Below are 20,254 nucleotides of genomic sequence, written 5' to 3'. Positions count from 1 at the left end.
AATAATGTTACATGTTACAGATTGGGTTCCTGGGAAACAGATTCTGAGATGAGATTTGCATGCTGGAAGTTTATTAGAGAGTACTCTTGGGATCAACACCTGTGGAAGAGAAGGAAAGGAGGCAGGATTGAACAGAGGGAGAAGGTAGGCTCTGATACAGTGTGAATGAAGGCCTCACCCTTTACACTCCTGCATCATTGGATGCTGGCTGCCCCAGGAAGAGGGCATGACCTTGAGCGATGGACCTTTCTTAATTTGAGATCATTCCAAAGAGGAGCAGCAGCTGTAGGCTGTTTGCTCACAGCACTTCTAAGCATTGGGTGAATATGCTCTTAATTCTCAAAAGGGAAAATGCAGTATCACAATGCCCAGAATTTCACTGGCTTATAAACAACAAACATTAATTTCTCATGCACCCCTGTGGAGATTGTCTAGGATTCTGCTGAACTGTGCTGATTCAGGTGAGAAGCTGCAGGTTAGGTCCACATCTGGTCCATGTATCTCTCATCCGCTGTTGACAAAAGTCAGTAGCACAAATCCAAATGCATAGACTCATGTCAAGGCTCTGTTATGTCACACATCTTCACAGCCAGTTGGCCACACAAGTCACATGGCCAGGCCCGACCTCAGCAGAGTGGAAGAATATGCTCCCTTGGAGGTCCAGGAGAGGGAGTGAATTTTTGCCAAACAATAGTCCAGTTTACCAAAGTGTGATTCTGCTTAATGAACAAAAGATGAGAATTCCACTGCCAAGATTTCATTGTCACTCTTTCTCCTAAAATACTTCTGTTTGTCATCTCCATCTGTTTTGAATGAGATGAAATGTGACAACACCTTCACCACTATTTGGCAGAGAGAACAGCTTGTGCTGAGTTCTTACGGTTTTTAAAATTTAGATTTGAATGGATTTGTGTGTATCTATATCTCTATTGAAAAGATGGTATCTTTGCAAAGTATTTATCTGGAGGGAGGATTTTCAGTTTCAAGTTCTTTATCTTATTTTAAATTGAGATATGCATATAATAAAGTATATTAAGTACACTTAGGTGCACAGCTTATAAATTTTTACATAGGTTTACATCCATTTAACCACCACCCGGATGTAGATGATGAACAGGGTTCCCTCATGCTTCTTCCCAGTCAATGATCCCCTCTTCTGAGGTAATCATTATTCTGACTTCTCTCATCATAAATTAATTGTTATTTTTCTCAAAACTCATAAAAATGGAATCAGCCAATATGTTCTCTTATATGACTAGCTCTCTGAGTTTTTATCTTAACTGATAAACTATAAGTTGTTGGTTACATTGTCAAACTCCTATGTCTTTTCTTAGCTTATTTCTGTGAGTCTTCACTGGATGTTGTCTCTTTTGTTTTAGAAACTATATTTTGTGTTTTACTTATTAGCTTTTTGTGGTTGTATTAGACTCTACAAAAGTTCATTCAGAAGAAGCTTCTATGTATGTCAGAAGGATGGAGTTAATATGGACTTCTAGCAAATCATGTGATCCTCTGGTTTCCTTTGTAAAGCTGGTCATTGATTTTTTCTTTCTTTCTTTCTTTCTTTCTTTTTTTTTGTTTTTGGTACGCGGGCCTCTCACTGCTGCGGCCTTTCCTGTTGCGGAGCCCAGGCTCCGGACACACAGGCCCAGCGGCCATGGCTCACGGGCCCAGCCGCTCCGTGGCGTGTGGGATCCTCCCGAACTGGGGCACGAACCCGTGTTCCCTGCATTGGCAAGGCGGACTCTCAACCACTGCGCCACCAGGGAAGCCCGGTCATTGATTTTTATTTATTTTTTATTTTTTATTTTTTTTATTTTTTATTTTATTTTTTATTTTTATTTTTTTTGTGGTAGGCGGGCCTCTCACTGTTGTGGCCTCTCCCTTTGCGGAGCGCTCCGGACGCGCAGGCTCAGCAGCCGTGGCTCACGGGCCCAGCCGCTCCGAGGCATGTGGGATCTTCCCGGACCGGGGCACGAACCCGTGTCCCCTGCATCGGCAGGCGGACTCTCAACCACTGCGCCACCAGGGAAGCCGCCGGTCATTGATTTTTAACAGGATTATTCCTTAGGCATTCCACAGTACCTGTGTCTCATGGGATGTTTATTTTCTACACATACTGATCATTACTGCACTTCCCCCGGGGCTGTGGTCTAAATGTGTGGGCTATGGAAGTTTCATAGCTGTGGTCAGCCTTAGTCTGACTCATTCTTTCCATTTGATTTGTGACACAATGCAGGAGCTAGTTTTCAAAAGCAAATGCTTACTTCAGTGTTGCGTAACACAAACACACTCTGTAAAGAACAGAACCTTTAAAAACAACCTGATCACTTGGGATTTTGGTTACAATCACTTATAGAGGCTAGGATATTACTTTGGTACTTGAAGCCTTATTAGATAATAGCCCATCGTCATTTTAACAAGTGCCTATAAGGAAGGCATTTGCATTCATCTAACATGAACAAAAGACTGAAAATCCATTCATGCTTTGAGTGGTTGGTATAATAACAGCTGAGAAAAGCTCATTTAATTCTGTGACTTTTGGTTTCAGAGCACCTGTTCAATATAAAAATTACTTGTATCTCCTGAGGAATCTCAGCAGCAGTTAAATTTGTATAATTATTGATTTTGAATACTAATTTTTTTTAGTTATCCACTATAAATTTAGGAGCTTTAAAAATAGTTGATTATGGAAATATATTATTATTTGAAGGGACCCCTCAATGCTGTTGATCTTTGCATTTTCATAGATCAGTTATCTAGAAACAATAGTTTTTTAGTTTCAGGGATGGTGTTAAGAGTGTATAACTGTAACATACAGTTAAAACTACTGAATCTGTCAAGTGAGAGGTTAGCTAGAGAAGTGGAATTTAGTTGATTCTGAAGTTTGCAGAGCATAAGGGAAGAATCAAGTTCAATTCTAACATTTTTGTAACCCCTGCTGCAGAAGGGTGAGAAGAAATTCACTTGAAAGTTGAAGTTATTATTCCATGATTGTGACACATATAGCAAAAGACTGCACATGGTCAGTATGGTCTTAGCTGTGATTATAACTAGGAAATTGATAATGAAATCCCTCCTTGCTTTTGTTTTGTGGAATCCAGTGATTTATTTTAGGGGAGATGTCAACCCTTGTTAAAGCAGTTAGTTACTGTTCCTAATCATGTCCTAAATCCTGCCTTTAGCTCTGTCAACAAATTCATATTCAGCATCTTTATGTATTACAGTATAAATACATGCTTTTAATGTGTATTTTAGCTAATAATTTTTTTCTCTTTAATAGATGTTAGTTGATATTGGAGCTTATTTTATGCTTTTGTACCAGTAGGGAACTGTCCACTGCCCCCTACCAGATATTCTGGGATCACTTACAAGCTAAATTTTTAAGAAACATAGATGTGACTCTATCCTCATTTATGAAATTTTAAATAATTATCAGAAGATACTTTGTGTAAAAGGTGTAAAACTTGGCTTTCACATGTTAGAAAGTTTAAACAGAACTAGTTCTCACTTGGCAAGGATTTGATCACCAACCAAATCTGTACCACACCTATATGCTTATCCAGACACAACTGACTGTCCTGTTCAGCAGTTTTCCTGCTACACATACAAATACTCATGCATATTATGAATAGGTCTTTTTAAAATAAGCTAGACCCAAGGTACTTCTGAAAAAAGCTACTTATATTATCCTAATCTATCTTTCCTCCTTTCAAATTACTCACCCTTGAAATATATATGAAATCCACACTGGCCTAGGTAGCTGTTCCAAGCAAGCCTGGTCATCTATTCTTGGTCTTACAGAATTTCAACCAAGTTACTGTTTTTACATGGATATATAATTTTGTTTGTTTTGTTTTGTTTAACATGGATGTGTAATTTTGTCTTAACCATCATTCTCAGTTTCATTGTTTTTTCTCCATCTCTTGTTCTTAGTATATCATTCTCTTACTCCAACCTGAGAATATTTTTTCTCACTTTGATACATCCTCTGTCTACATATTTTTCCCTTGTCAAGGAAGGCTGTGCCAACCTTATACAATAGCTGAAGTGACTGGCACTTTTAACCAAAAGGATGATGGAACTTACTGGGTTCCCATTTTAATTCCTGGAGGTCCTAGGTCTTCATAGTTAGGTTGCTGTAACAAACAAATGCATTTAAAAAAAATACATACCTTAAAAGGTACAAATCACCATGTTCTTAAAAGCAATACGTGATGTTTTAAATAACTGAATATATCCATTGTTTAAATTTTTTTAATTGTGTTACTAAAAAAGTAAATACTAAGTATATTGTTGCTAATTAAGTGCATCATGCATTTTAATATTTCTGTTCTTAAATATCTAGCAAGTTTGCATTTCTGGCTGATCTTTTCTCTCCATTTTCTTTTTTTTTTTTTTTTTTTTTTTTTAGTTTCATGCTATGGATACGTTGTATAGGCACAGCTATGATTTGAGCAGTGCAATTAGTGTCTTAGTACCACTTGGGGGACCTGTTTTATGCAGAGATGAAATGGAAGAATGGTCGGCCTCTGAAGCTAGTTTATTTGAAGAGGCACTGGAAAAATATGGCAAAGACTTCAACGACATACGTCAAGACTTTGTAAGTAGAAAATTGTGAACTAAATAAAAGTTGGGGTGGGAATATTTTATCTGTTTTAAAAATTTGATAAATCTTAAACTATTCATCTAGCAAGCCTGTGACATAGTAATTTTCATCTGCTCAACGTAGAATGCAGGCCAGTGTTGTGGAGGGAGAAATTGACGTTTGTCTTGAGCAGGAATTGTAAGACTCAGGGTCAGGAGGCCCTGAGTTCTTGCTATAAACCTTGGCAATATGAACTAATCCTCTTCACCTCTCTCTGAGTTCCAAGTTAAAAATATGCACAGCTTTTCTAACCATTTGCACTAAATATTTCTGATCTCTGCTTTTTAAGCTTGTTGTTCTCTTTTAGACCTTCAGTATTTTTCTAGTTATCTTACTAATCATTGAGCCTGAATTTGATACAGACCTCTGTTATAGAAACGACCTGTATCAAGCAGAGCAGAAGAATTTGCTTTATGGGTTTTTGATCTTTACTCTTCTTGATGATATGCAGGATCTTACTTGCATTTTAAATACTAGGTAATCTTGTCTACTATTATGTACTTCCTTTGTCTTTGTATTTATGGAATTGCTGTCTTTAATTAAGCTTACAGTCTCTTTGAAATAGGGAAATTTCTATTTGAGAAGTTCATAAATAGCTTTCTATAGCGGCCATTCTTTTTAAAAAAAAATATTTATTTATTTATTCATTTATTTATTTGGCTGCCTCAGGTCTTAATTGTGGTGCACGGGATCTTAGTTGAGGCGTGTTGGATCTTAGTTGTGGCGCACAGGCTTTCTGTTGCGGTGCACAGGCTTCTCTCTAGTGGCGCATGGGCTTAGTAGTTGCAGCGCATGGGCTCTAGAGTGTGCGGGCTCAGTGGTTCTGGCACATGGGCTCTCTAGTTGTGGCAAGCGGGCTCTAGAGCACACAGCTTATTTGCCCCATGGCATGCAGGATCTTAGTTCCCCAACCTGGGATCAAACCAGCATCCCCTGCATTGCAAGGCAGATTCTTAACCACTGGACCACCAGAGAAGTCCCAGCAGCCATTTTAAAAAAATTTTGAAAATAGACTCATTATAGCCTATGAAGTATTTAATGTGAGCTAGGATCCTGCCTTTTATGTTGCTGCATCTTTTTTTAATTATTTCTGAAGGAAAATTTTACTTATCTATATGAGTTGATATATTAAATCCTAAACATGATAACTAAAGCTGTTAGTGTCACTGGCATTTGTTTTGGCGAAACTTTACTGACACCCAGGTTGTTATATGTCATGGTTTCAATTTACAGGGTGTGCAGCTGGGAATTTAAAATGCATTGCTGGCATTTAGCTTCAGGTGGTCAGAATAACACAGCAGTGCAATGCTACTAATATAATATAGCTACACCACTAAATAGAAACCGCAAAAACAAAACCCCCTAAAGAACAAAGGCTGCAGGCCTGATAAAGGAATAGAAGATGAGAAATACTGAAGTGAAACTAGTTTTCCCTGCACTGAGTGTGACACGCTCCTTTTATGTCCTGATCATCATTCTGAACTCAGTTCAATTCAACAAATGTTTATTAAGCACCTGAAACATACCAGGCCCTTAAGTGTGCACTAGACATGCATCAGAAATGTAATGTGAAAAAAAAAAAAAAAAAAAAGTAATGTAATGTGGTCCTTACTTTAGGGAATGATTCATAGTCAAGATCAAGAGATTGAAAGATAAGCCCTCAAATAAAATATAATGTAATTATTTCTGTCAGTAGTAAGAACGAGTATTGTGGAAGTGGTGGGAAGGGAACTATTCGTTGTTCCAGTCAACTCAGGAGTGTCTTCACGGAGTTAACTGGCATTTCAGCTGGACCTCTGATGGTAAAGGGAGAGAACAGCAGATTGACGGGAGGGTATACACTGAGCTGTGAAACTTTTAGACAGCCCTCCCGGGCACTTAATACAGGACTAGGAAATAACTCTGAACAGTAGCTTGGTGCAGTATACTTGGACATAGAGGCTGGAATTCATAGAAGGTAAAATAATGGCGTGAAAACGAGTATAACAGCAATAATACCGTTAAATGGTTTTTTGTTACCTTCATGATCTCACAGAATTCTTGTAAATTTGTGGCATGATAAAGTTTTTCTGAAGGTGGTTAGAATGCTTGTTGATGAGCCAGTCCACATTAGGTTTGTTGTATTTTGGAGCTTGGTGTTGGCCGCCAGGGTCAAAAAGCTTAGATAGACCATCAGGAGGCTAACTCTTCAGAGGGTTTGTGTTCTGTGTAGTTTTTTGGGTGTGTGCTTGTTTTTTTAGATCTTTAGGCTTTGATTGATTGATTTATTTTTATTGAAATATAGTTGATTTACAGTGTTAATTTCTGCTGTACAACGAAGTGATTCAGTCATACATACATATATATATATACATACATTTAAAAAAATATTCTTTTCCATTATGATTTATCACAGAATATTGAATATGGTTCCCTGTGCTGTACAGTAGGACCTTGTTTATCCATTCTGTATATAATAGTTTGCATTTGCTAACCCCGTTTTGGTGTTTTTAACTTATTATCTCTCCCTTCCACCACCCTATAATTGTAAAGTAATGTATAAACCTAAAGGCCATATTTGACAAGCCTACAGCTAACATCATCCTCACTGGTGAAAAGCAGGTACATGAAAAGGTGTTCAGGGGACTTCCCTGGTGGTCCAGTGTTAAGACTCCTTGCTTCCACTGCAGGGGGCGCAGGTTTGATCCCTGGTCGGGGAGCTAAGGTCCTGTATGCTGTGTGGTGTGGTCAAAACAAACAAAAAAGGTGTTCAACATCACTAATCATCAGGGAATACCACCATGAGATATTGCCTCATACCTGTTAGGATGGCTATTATTTTTTTTTTAAATGAGAGATAATAGACGTTGGTGAGGATGTGGAGAAGCGTTGGCATTAATTCTTCTTTAAATGTTTGGTGAAGTCATCTGGTCCTGGGCTTTTCTTTGTTGGAAGGTTTTTGATTACTGATTCAGTCTTCTGTTCACACTTTCTGTTTCTTCATGATTCAGTCTGGATAGGTTATATATTTCTAGGAATCTATCCATTTTTTCTAGATTATCCAATTTGTTGGCATGTAATTGTTCATAGCCGTCTCTTAGGATCCTTTTATTTCTGCAATATCATTTGTAATGTCTCTTCTTTCACTTCTGATTTTATTTATTTCAGTCTTCTCTCTTTTTTCTTAGTATAACCAATGGTTTGTCAATTTTGTTTATCTTTTCAAAAAACCAGCTCTTAGTCTGTAGATCTTTTCTGTTGTTTTTCTTGTTTCTACTTCATTTATTTCTGCTGTGATCTTCTTTTTCTGCTAATTGGAATCATTCTCTTTTCATTCTTTGTTTATCCTTTCCTCCTCTGACTGGATAATTTCTAATGACCTGTCTTTGAGTTCACAGATTTTTCTGCTTGATCAAGTCTGTTGTTGATGATCTGCATTGTATTTTTCATTTAATTCATTGTATTCTTCAGCTGTAGAATTTGTTTGGGTTTTCTAAAATAATTTCTCTTTGTTGAACTTCTTGTTTCGTTTGTATATTGTTTTCCTAATTTCACTGAGTTTTCTATATGCATTTTCTTGTAGCTAACTCAACTTCATTAAAGCAATTCTTCTGAATTCTTTGTCTGGGAAATCCTAGATCTCTCTTTCTGTGCGATTAGTTCCTGGAAAATTACTGTGTTCCTTTGTGGGTGTCATGTTACTTTAATTTTTCATGTTTCTCATAACCTCATGTTAATCTCTGTGCATTTGACTGAGCAGACATTACAGACTTTACAGACTGGTTTTAGTGGGGAAAGACCTTCACCTGCAGGTGCAGGTACCAGGCAAGTGGAGTGCATTGGTTCTAGCTCCTGGGAAGGCCCATTGGCATAGTGCACATTTAGCTTTTTCAGCTGAGGTCAGTGTCAGTAAGATTGCAATGGCCAGGGGTGCAGGTGTCTGCTGCAACAGAGAGGGCTGTTGGGGTCTTTAGTGGCAAAGCCTGCTGGGGACCTCCTGATCTCTCTTTCTCCCACACCGTATGTTATCAGCGATGGGATGTCTCTTGGCTCTGGGTCTGACTTGGAGTGCCCTCATGGTGGCAGTGGTGCCTGAGGTGTGGGCATGCTTGGATCAGCCCCTGAGCCGGGAGTGGAGTGTGTGTGCTCACAGAGTGACTGAAGCATATGATCTGGTGTCTGTGATGTGAGTGCATGTCGAGCAGCCAAGGGTCTGGGGTGTGCACATCTTCTGGAAGGAGTACAGCAGCGTCTCCTTCTCTAGGAGGCCAGCAGCAGCATTGGCTCTTGATTACCTCGGTGGCAGGAGCTGCCGGTTTCTTCTGTACAGGAGCCTGCTGAGGTCCACTCCAACAAACACTACAGAGTCCTCTACTGTACAAGCTGTAGGGATTCCTCAGCAGCTGTCTTGGGTGCTGCTGAGGTCCTCAGTGACCAGGGCTGCCAGTCTCCTCTGCAGAGCAGGCCACTGGTGACTGCAGTGGTATCCAGTGTGTGGCTTATACTGATAGCCTCCACCCTTCGTTGTTCTTAGCTGTTTCCAGATGTCTCAGCTGAAGTCCATCTCTTCAGTGATCCTTGCTGTGTACTCTCTGTGCAGTTATTCTCCGTTTTTTGCTGCACTGTGTTGCTGTAGGTTCTTCTTTGACTCTTGCATCTTCCCAGGGCAATTTTCATTTGTTGATAGCTATCTAATTATTGTTTTTTGTGGGGTGACAAAGGCTGGTATGTCCTCCTCTTGCTGGCGTATCTCTTCTGTCCATTTTGTCTAGTTTGTTGTCATAAAGTTGTTCATAATCTCATTATACTTTTAAGTTCTGTGGGATGGATTTGTAGTGATGTCCCCTCAGATATTCCTGATACTGGTAATTTAGCTTTTCTTTCTTTTTTCCTCATTAGTCTGGCTAGGGGTCTATCAATTTTATTGATCTTTGCAAAGAACCAGTTTTTAAAAAATAACTAACTAATTAATTAATTAATTTATGGCTGCATTGGGTCTTCGTTGCTGCACGTGGGCTTTCCCTAGTTGTGGTGAGCGGGGGCTTCTCTTGTTGCGGAGCGCGGGCTCTAGGTGCGGAGGCTTCAGTAGTTGTGGTGCACATGCTCAGTAGTTGTGGCGCACAGACCTAGTTGCTCCACGGAATGTGGGATCTTCCTGGACCAGGGATCGAACCCATGTCCCCTGCGTTGGCAAGCGGATTCTTAACCACTGCGCCACCAGGGAAATCCCAAGAACCAGTTTGTGATTTGATTGATTTTTCTGTTTTCTATTCCATTGATTTCTGCTTTTATGTTTATTATTTCTTACCTTCAGCTTGCTCTGAGCTTATGTGCTTTTTTTTTTTTTTTTTTTTTTTGCGGTATGCGGGCCTCTCACTGTTGTGGCCTCTCCCGTTGCGGAGCACAGGCTCCGGACGCACAGGCTCAGTGGCCATGGCTCATGGGCTTAGTTGCTCCGCGGCATGTGGGATCTTCCCGGACCAGGGCACGAACCCGTGTCTCCTGCATCGGCAGGCGGATTCTCAACCACTGCGCCACCAGGGAAGCCCGAGCTTATGTGCTTTTATCTTTTCCTAGTATTTTTTTAAGGTTGGAGCTTAGATCATTAATTTGAAACTTTGCTTCTCATGTAACCATTTATTGTTAATACTCTTTTGGCTGACAACGAATTCAGCTTTTGACTGAGAATGACTTCTGCCTTGTCTGAAAAACTTTACTGTCCCCTTTGAAGAGATATTTCATTCTTTATAGAATTCATTAAAAATTTTTTCCCTCTTTGAGTATTCTAAAGATGTCTCTCTATCTGGCTTATGTAGTTTCTGATGAGAAGTTCCTATGTATGTAAATGTTTCTTTTTCTTTGTGCTCAAGATTTTCTCTTTACTTTTGGTTTACTACTACAGTATGAACCTGTAGTAGTAAACCAAAGGCCCTGGCAGGCTTTTCTTTATAATTATTCTACTTGTAGTTCACTGAGTTTCCTAGAGCTGAGATTTGCTGTTTATGTGTTAGTTTGTATAATTTGTATTGATCTGACTTCTAGTGCACTAACTCTTTTCTTGGCTATGTGCAGTATACCAATAAAATTGTTAAAGGAATTCTTCAAGTATGATAGCATATTTTCCTAACAGTCATATTTTATTTTTATGCTTTTTATCTCTATGTAAATTTCCCATCTATTCATGTGCATTGTCTGCCTTTTCAACTAGATCCTTTAGTATATTAATATAGTCTCTGGTTGGCCAGGTTTGGATTTCATTGTTGTTCTGGTTACCTTCAGTGTACCACTGTACTGGAAGGCTTAATATTTCATGTACGACCTTTATCTCGTTGAGCCTTACAGGGCCCCAAAAGCTTAACTGAATCTCCCCATTTAAAAAAAAAAAATTTTTTTCTTTTTTTTTTTGCGGTACGCAGGCCTCTTACTGCCGTGGCCTCTCCTGTTGCGGAGCACAGGCTTCGGACGCGCAGGCTCAGCAGCCATGGCTCTCGGGCCCAGCTGCTCTGCGGCATGCGGGATCCTCCCGGACCGGGGCACGAACCCTTGTCCCCTGCATCGGCAGGCGGACTCTCAACCACTGCGCCACCAGGGAAGCCCATGAATCTCCCCATTTTTGCCGGATATGCAAAATCCTTTCCTGCCTGGCTAATTCACGTACACCCCACCCAGCCTTGAACCTAGTGGGTTTCACTTCCCTTGCCAGCAGGCAGAATTATTCTCATAAGCCAGTCACATCCTCCTGTGGGAACATTTTCCGGAACCAGGGCATACCTCACCCTCTTGTTACACAAAGCCACACTTCCACAGCCCCTACTGGGCTCACTATTCCCAAGTACAACCCCGGTGTGGCCCTATGTGGTGTGTAGTGTCCTCTTCCCCCGGACCGTGAGTATTAGTGACTAAGAAACTGCTGTCAGTCTCATCTAGTTTGTCTCCGGTGTCATGTGTTGTATGTCTGACCACCTTCCACGATCTTGAGGGGTGGGTCCCTCCCTCGCTGGTGGGATGAATAGGAGGTGAACTGAACATCCGCAGACTTCATAGTCTTACCTATGCTTAGTGTAGGGCCTGGAAAGCAGAAGGGTTTTTTTCTTGTGTTCCTGTCCCATCCTTAGCAGGCCTTGCACTGCAGAGCCTTTCTCCACATTTTGCCCTTCCCCCTGTGGTAGTATGGTCTTGCAGGTCCATGGTGAGGGCGCAAGGAGTTTCTTAGTTGTCCTGTTCCTGCCCAGACTTTGGTAGGCTTTGTGTGCCTGAGTCTCAGCAGTGGAGCTCCCACAGCAATTCTGTTCTTCCCCCAGCTCCCTTGTGGCAACCGGTCTCTGCTTTGTGTAGCCTTTTATTAGCAGGGCTTTTTGGATGTGAGCAAATTTCCTGTCCCCCTCCACTGGCCACCGCACTTTGCCTGGGACTTGGGGGTGGGGTGGCTTCTAGTCCATCTCCAGTGGCAGACACTTTTGCTCTGTATGAGAGAAGGATCTAAGAGAAGGATCTGGGAAGCGGGTTTCTGGCCTGGTCCCCAGTGGCAGCTGATCACCATTGTGCACACCCACGCCACCACCAATGGGCAGGTTTCTTGCCCTGTCCCAATTCTTTCTGCTGAACATCTGATGGAGGAAAGGGGGTGTGTCGATTCCCTCTGTGCACTGCTTTATTTAGCTTCATCTTCTTACCAAGGTTGATAAGTTGTGTGTTCATTTTCATTCCTTCATTTTTCCTTATGGTTTCCTTTTGGATGCATGGGTTATTTAGAAGTAAGTTCCACATATTTGTAGGGTTTTTTCCCCCATATATTTTTCTGTTATGAATTCTGGTTTAATTCTGTTATGTTCAGAAAACATACTTTGTTAAATACACACACACACACACACACACACACAAATTTTACATTTTGAAGACTTGATTGATTCTACCTCAGTATATGGTTTGGTTTGGTGAATGCACCATGTGCTCTTGAAAAGAACAGATATTTTGCTGTTAGGTATAATATTCTATACATGCTACTTGGGTCAAGTTTATTGATAATGTTGTTCAGGTCTTCTGGAGCCTTACTGATTTTCTGCCCACTTGTGTTACTTGTTGAGAGAGCAGTATTAAAAGTCTCTAGCTTATAATTGTAGATTTTTCTATTTTTCTTTTCAATTGTATTAGGTTTTTGCTTTGAATATGTTGAATCTCTATTGGTGGGCACGTACATATTTAGGATTGTTATATTCTTGTGATGATTCGACCTTTTTATCTTTACATCATGCTTCTTTATGCATGGGTAATATTCCTATATTCCTTGTGACAAAGTCTAATTTTTCTCCTATTAATATAACCACTCCGGATTTATTGTTTACATGATATATTTTGTTTCCATCCTTTTACTTTTATCTTATTTATTTCCAAAGTGGGCTTTTTGTAAACAGAATACAGTTGAATCTTTTCTCCCCTCCCCCCACCAACCAATCTAACAATCTCTGCCTTTTACTTAGAGTGTTTAGACCACTTGCCTTTAATATAATTATTAATAATATAATTATCAGTTTAAATCCATCATTTTACCATGAGTTTTCCATTTGTCCCATTGTTCTTTATTCCCCCCCCCACCAAACTTTCAAAAATATTTTATTTTATTTTTTTGGCTGCGTTGGGTCTTCGTTGCTGCACGGGGGCTCCTCTTTGTTGCGGTGCACGGGCTTCTCACAGTGGCTTCTCTTGTTTCGGGGCATGAGCTCTAGGTGCACGGGCTTCAGTAGTTGTGGCATGCGGGCTCAGTAGTTGTGGCACGCGGGCTCAGTAGTTGTGGCTTGCAGGCTCTAGAGCGCAGGCTCAATAGTTGTGGCACACGGGCTTAGTTGATCGGCAGCATGTGGGATCTTCCCGGACCAGGGCTCAAACTCGTGTCCCCTGCATTGGCAGGTGGATTCTTAACCACTGTGTCACCAGGGAAGCCCCTCTTCCCCCTTTCTTGATTAATTTTTTGACGCCCATTTCATCTCTCCTGGTGGCTTACTAATTAACCTTTTGTTTTGTTTCGTGGTTTACAATATATATTTTTAATGCACCACAGTTTACATTCAATCAAATTCTGCTTAGATCACATAGATTATAAGAACCATGAAACAATACACTTCTAGTTCTTCCTTCCCATTCTTGTGCTTTTGTTGTCATACATTTTATTTCTGTACATGTCAGAGGAGGAAATTACTATTTCTTGCTTTAGGCAATCAGTGATCATTTAAAAAGATTAATCACCCCCCATGTTTATTTACTTATTGTTACTTACTTTTAAAAAAATTACCATTTCTGCCCCTCTTCATTTCTTTGTGTACATTCAAATTTCCACCACCTCCTATGGATTTCTCAGGTCTCCTCCACTGGCTCAGTTCTTTCTGATGAGCACCTGATAGAGATCTCTGGCAAATGTGTTTGGATTCTCCTTGTGACTAGAGCTTCCACAGATGCTAAACAGTTGTCCTAGCCCACTGTTGACCTTTAATAATCTGTTAAATTTTTTGTTGTTCATCACCTGTTTCTTCTATACTCTGCCAAAGCAAAAATACTTAGAGTCCTGTCTCTCCTTGGAGTGAGTTGGGAATTTAGTTCAGTTGATTGTTTTGTAATCTTAGCTCTCTGATGGACTAAACAGTTGGTGTGGTTTTATAAATTATCTGTTTCTTTCCACATCTTTAGAGTGGGGATGACATTCGCTTGTAGATTTCTGTATCCTAAACAGGACCTGAAATATGCCAGAGGAACCTGAAAAATTCAAGTGCAAAATAGCAAAGTCCTTCCCCCTTCATACAGTGGAGTCCTTTGCCATAGAAACTCCTTTCAGCAAAGGGTATTTCCTGGCTGTTGTATCATTTAGACTTCAGTTGCAGATAACAAAATATTGGAGCTGGTTTGTGGGTTTTTTTTTTTTTTTTTTTTTTTTTTGTGGTACGCGGGCCTCTCACTGTTGTGGCCTCTCCCGTTGCGGAGCACAGGCTCCGGACGCACAGGCTCAGTGGCCATGGCTCACGGGACCAGCCTCTCCGCGGCATGTGGGGTCTTCCCGGACCAGGGCACGAACCCGTGTCCCCTGCATTGGCAGGCGGATTCTCAACCACTGCGCCACCAGGGAAGCCCCTGGAGCTGTTTTAAACAGAATGGGATTTAACTTTAGAAATTAGATGCTTAAAATCATTGATAGGGTTGGAGAAGTAGGCTCAAGCTGCACCTCAGAATAGTCCCACAGGAATGGTTCCGCAAGTGAGCTCTTAACCTCTGCCCCATATGGAAATTGAGAAGCTGCTGGGTTAACTTCTGAGCCAGGATCACACTACTTCAGCTGTGATCTTGAGATCAGGAAACCTCTAGCAGTGTCATTGGCTCTAGAACAATTTTGTGCCTCCTACTTCTACTGCAGCAAAATGGATCCCTGTGCACCATCCACTCTGTCCCTGCTTAACTGACTTCTGAATTTGTCTTATACACATACATCTGATTGGCAGAAATAAATCCAAGGGGGTCTTGGAAATATAACGTTTGGATTTCTAGCCTTTGTAGCATAAGCAAGTGAACTAGAGGGAAGTTGGAAAGGATACTGAGCAAGTCATAATTAGAGACGACAGAATCCATTTGAGTGAGCTATTATGAGGATAAAGAAATTTATTAAAGTGTGTCAGAAGGCTAAGAGATGTTAGCCAGGGATCCACGTTTCGATGCTTCACAGACAGGACTTGTGAAGCCAAGAGCAGTGTCTAACCCCACTACAACACCTGCTGCCTCTACTCAGCAACCTTGCGTGATTCTGTTCTACCTTGACTCTGTCAGTAAGTGCCATGTATCTAGGGTCTATTCTTAGAACACTTCACTTTTTACCAATTTTTGTATTAGAGTACTTTTGATTATAAGTGAGAGAAACTCAACCTCATCTAGTTTAGAACAAAGGATAGATACTTTGGTTATATTTGTCAGGGTTCTTAGTCGGTAAGTACAGAATTCACTATAATTTAAACCGAAAGGCATATAGGATATTAGGTTCTCATAAAATCTCTGGGAAGACTACAGAACCAGGTTTGGATGCTGCACTTCCAGAAACAGTGGAAAGACCCATGCCCTCTGCTGCTTGGAATCCATGATGTCAAGCATGGATGGCAGAAAAGTCTGCCAGAAGAACGTGATATCCCAGCCATTGTTCTTGCCAAACTATCCAGTCTGCCTGCATGCAGCCTTATTCGGATATTGCTAACTCCTATATCTAAATGTCATTCACATATGTCAGCTTGGCTACACCTGGCCTGTATGTCTGCATCCTTGTTCAAGAGTATCTGGGGAAAATGTATTTAGAGCTTCAAGGAAGGTAAGCTGGAAGGAAGTAGGTTGGAAATGGGTGTATAGTTTCTGCCACCACCCACTTCTTTGACTACTTAACATCCATCCTTGCCGTCTCTACATGCTTCCTTTCCAGACATCAACTTTAAAACAATAGTAATTATCCCTGAATCATTAGAAAATATGGTACTATTTCTGTAAATGGGGAGGCTTAAATTTAATGTCACAGCATCCATCTCTGGTTGCTGTTTATTCCTCTTCTGGTTTTAGCCACAATCCTGTCTTTATAGCTTGTAACTTCTGCATTAAATTATAAAGGTAAAAACACCACCACCAACAGACCTTATATAAAAATAGAAAGGGAATTGGTTGCAGAACTGAGCAAGGAAGAAAACATAGATAGCCTCGTTAGTCTTCCATTCTCCCTTTGCGAAGCTCTTCCTGATGCCTTCATTGTCATTCAGGATAGAACAGCACACACACACACACACACACACACACACACACACACACACACACTCACACTGTTCTCCCCTCAGGATAGAACAGCACACACACACACACAAAAACACACACAAAAACACACACAAAAACACACAGAGTTCTCCCCTCTGTATCTTAGATGAGCAGAGTCTTAGTCTGGTGGGGTGACCCAAACCTTTATTTTTGTAGATTCTGGGCCCTGGGTTAGAAGCAGTGTTTTGTGGGAGTAAGTCATGCATAAGTTTGTGTGTGCTATTGCTAGCCAATAGCACAGAAAAGGCAAATCATATCTAGAATAATTGTCCATTCAGTGAAAACAGGTAACTGCTATTCCAGGATGCCGAGAGTCTAATCTAACTGACATGTTACCAGGAATGGTGCCATGTTGGAGGCCTAGTGGACTCTGTTCCTTGCAGATTAGACACTTGGATTAGACATCTGATTACTACCAGATCAGAATGGGTGAGATCCATTCTGTGGTGGCATCCACATGTGTGTCCATTTTGTTTATGTGTCCTTTGAGCAGTCATTGGGTGGCTAGGGAAAGAGGCTGGCTTATAGCCATAGGGATCAAGCTTATCCAGCAGATGAGTGAAAAAACCTCCTTTGCAGAGGAGGCTTTGTGAACATGGGGGCTCAGATATCCTCACAGCCAGGCCCACCCTCTGATGTCTGTCCCACAAACCTCTTTTATAAGCCTCATTGTTACCAGTCCTCTAATCTCATTCCTTTCAAGTCCCTGATCATTGTGACAAGTAAATAACCATTGTCCACAGATGGGTATGGATTAGTACCTCTGGCCATCTCTCTTGCAACTCAAAGTAGAAAACCAGATGTCCACTCTTAATGTTCTGCCCTCCAAAAAGATCTCCCTTCTTCACTGGGCTTCACAGTCACTCCTGCCTGGGGCTGAAATGCTGCAGCAGTATAATTCCAGTCGGTGCCAATACATCATGTGGAGTCATCTGCCACATTCGGATTTTTTTCTCTTCAGTTGACGTGTTGGAACTCCCATGAAGGCTGAGTGAGGGTTGAGGGAGAAACGATACTACATCAGGAGTAGACACACTGAGATGTGACCTACACGACTCCTTGATGAGTGTGCTGGTGCTGAGTACAGCTGATTAGGACTTTATGGCTTAGATAAAATCTGGCTTGTGAGGAAGCTCAGGTTACAGGGTCACTTGGTTTTCTTTTCTCAGGCTTCCAGGTAAATTGCATGCCCGGGCCTATTTCCCAGAAGAAGAATAATTAGGGGATAAGAGGTTTTGGCTGGCTTAAAACCCTGGGAGACTATGCCTCAGCTGTCCTGTGAGGTGTTGCCGTAGTTGGCTCCTTAACACCATCCCTCAGATACTTTCAGCTCCATTAGATTGCTTGTTAAATTGGAGAAAATTATATTTGCTTTAACTGCAATCCAAAAGCCAGCTGTGCCTATCTGTTCCTGTAAGGAGACCACATTTGTTGAAGTTGCCACCCAGTTAAGTTTTAAAATAACATCCTTTTTCTAAACTCCATTCATTTTTCTCTTCAGACCAAACAGGTGAGTTAAATGTGGAGACGATAGGAATTGCATGGTTGTTGTACATGTGGGCCATAAACAGATCCCTAGATGCACTGGGGTCTGGCAAGAGCTATTTTAACTCTAACCCCAGTGGTGCATTAGGGCAAGCTGGGAGTCAGAGGGTGCTGAGTCACCTATCAGTAAAATCTGCCACAGCAGCTAAAAATAGAATGTTATCAGTCATTTTGTTTGATCTGCCCTGATTTGCATCTTGGAAGACTAACAGATCTCCCTTTACAGAGGGACATATTAAATATATTCTCTCATTGTGGGTCTCATAAGTAAAGGCTCATTTGGCCATTTTTGAATAATTATGGAAAATAGCAGACAAGCTTCCTATTTTTCTAATATGTACCGCACTTGGCTATGTTGTCAGAGATTTAGGTTTTCATGTTATTTACAACAAAATAGAATAGAGCAGTTTTGGAAAGGATGAGAAATATTATACCAGAGACCAGTGACCCCCCAGTTGTAGGTAGCATCTTTGGAAGTTGAAGAGCTCAGTCCAGATTCTTTAAAATATCATTTCTAAAAATTGTACTTCCACCCCACCTATAGCCCGAGAAAAACTGAATAAGTCACGAAATATTTTCAGTCGTAAGGTTTATAATTTTTAACAAAATGAGAGTTGAATGTGTTGTATCAACATCTCTAGCTGAATAGAACTTGTTTGGGGATCCTTTTGCTCAGAATTAATTTCACTTTTTCAAACATTTCTTCTAGAATGCATCTTCTGTGTGGATTATTACCTCCTTATTTTTAAGAAGTGGTTTTAAAGGAAAAGAGTTTCTGCGGTAGCTTGTTTTCATTATCATGTTAAATTTATTTTTCAGCTCCCTTGGAAATCATTGACTAGCATCATTGAATATTATTACATGTGGAAAACTACTGACAGATATGTGCAGCAGGTAAGTTTTTCATATTGCTACCAATACAATTGCATTAAAATGAACTTTCTATTTATACATTAATATTTCTTAGTTAGCAATATGCTTAGTTTTAAATTTGTTTGCTTTATCTTTTCTAGACCATTTAAAGTACGTGATTTCATATCTTTAACATATTATTTTAAAATTTTAGTCTCGATATTTTCTTTACTTCAGATTCCATTATGATAAATATTTTGGACAGACAGCAGGGAAAGATACCAATAGAGAGGTATTATTTTCCTTGTAGGTGCCTGGTGCTTCATCTCTTTGTGAGTATAGTTGACAGGAATGACTTAAAATGTGTAAAAGATCTTCTGAACCGTCCTAGACATTTTTGTGGTTATACCCCCTAAGTCTTTGACCTTAACTGTAGTAGTTAGTCTTTACTAGTTTGATACTTCATACATAAGCACACTTTTTTTCCCAAAATTATCTCTAAAAGCAGGGAATCACTTATTTTGTAAATTCTCCCCAAATGTCCCAAATTGAGGTAATTCTCTCAGTTACCTATTTTGAGTAATAACTACTTTTGGGGAAAAGGTACATTTTCCTCAAGTGACCTCAGTCAGTATATTATATTCTTCTAGTTAACATGTCAGAACTGGTAAAGAAAGGGGCAAGTATATTTAACACAGACATTATTTTTCCTAAGTATATGATCACCGAATGGCAAGTGTTAGATGCTATAAAAATACAATTTAAAGATCACTTTAAAAATTACCATAGTGAGTTGTTGAGGTTGTGAATAGTGAATAGATACCCATGGCTTGATGAAAAATTCCCAGCATCACATCATATATAATTCAGAAAGTGCTCATTTCAAACTAGCATCCAAATCCAGGCAAGATGGTTCTTTAGGACATGAGTCTGCCATCTTCTCGTCTGTTGGCTTTCCTAATACAGTTGCTCTCCCCCCCACCCCCGCCACCGCCCCGCCCCCCCCACCCCCAAATACTTACTTCAAACAACTTAGGTAGCATGAAGACCATGTGCTCTGGAAAACCTGTGTTATTCAAAGTGAAAAGAGTCCCTAAAGGTAGATGGTGGTGATGATATGGCATCAAGGCTGGTTGAAAGTATTTGGATAAAATTATTTCCAAAAATTTGGACTCCTTCTTTAAAAGTTTTAAGTTGTCTCCTTAAATGTTTTTGTTTCCTTCTCATTGAGCAAATGGAGGATTATCTTATATTCTGATTTGTGTTCATTTTGAGTATCTACCATACATTATTTTCCTTCGCTATTTGCATTTATTATTGTGTTGATCACTCTCTGGATGTGATTATATAATCTTTTCCCCATTCCTTTCCCTGCATTTGGCTCCTAATTGGTTCCTAAAAATCTGACAT

The 20,254-nt window shown here is 40.3% G+C and overlaps 1 protein-coding gene across 11 annotated transcripts in view; it reads left to right on the top strand.

Annotated features, from left to right (window-relative positions):
• MTA3 (metastasis associated 1 family member 3) overlaps nucleotides 1–20,254 on the top strand; it is a 213,421-nt gene that overhangs the window by 155,530 nt on the left and 37,637 nt on the right. For all 11 annotated transcript variants that reach the window (XR_010835568.1, XR_010835569.1, XR_010835570.1 and 8 more), the window contains exons 9-10: nucleotides 4,415–4,603; nucleotides 18,812–18,886. Coding sequence is in view for 6 of the 11 variants with exons in the window: in XM_067007677.1 (XP_066863778.1) it covers nucleotides 4,415–4,603; nucleotides 18,812–18,886 (264 nt within the window). In the remaining 5 variants the exon portion in view is untranslated. The remainder of the gene's footprint in view (nucleotides 1–4,414; nucleotides 4,604–18,811; nucleotides 18,887–20,254) is intronic.

The sequence above is a fragment of the Kogia breviceps genome, chromosome 11 (genome assembly GCF_026419965.1).
Source record: "Kogia breviceps isolate mKogBre1 chromosome 11, mKogBre1 haplotype 1, whole genome shotgun sequence".
NCBI lineage: Eukaryota > Metazoa > Chordata > Mammalia > Artiodactyla > Physeteridae > Kogia > Kogia breviceps.
This window is presented reverse-complemented; position numbering and strand designations above follow the sequence as displayed.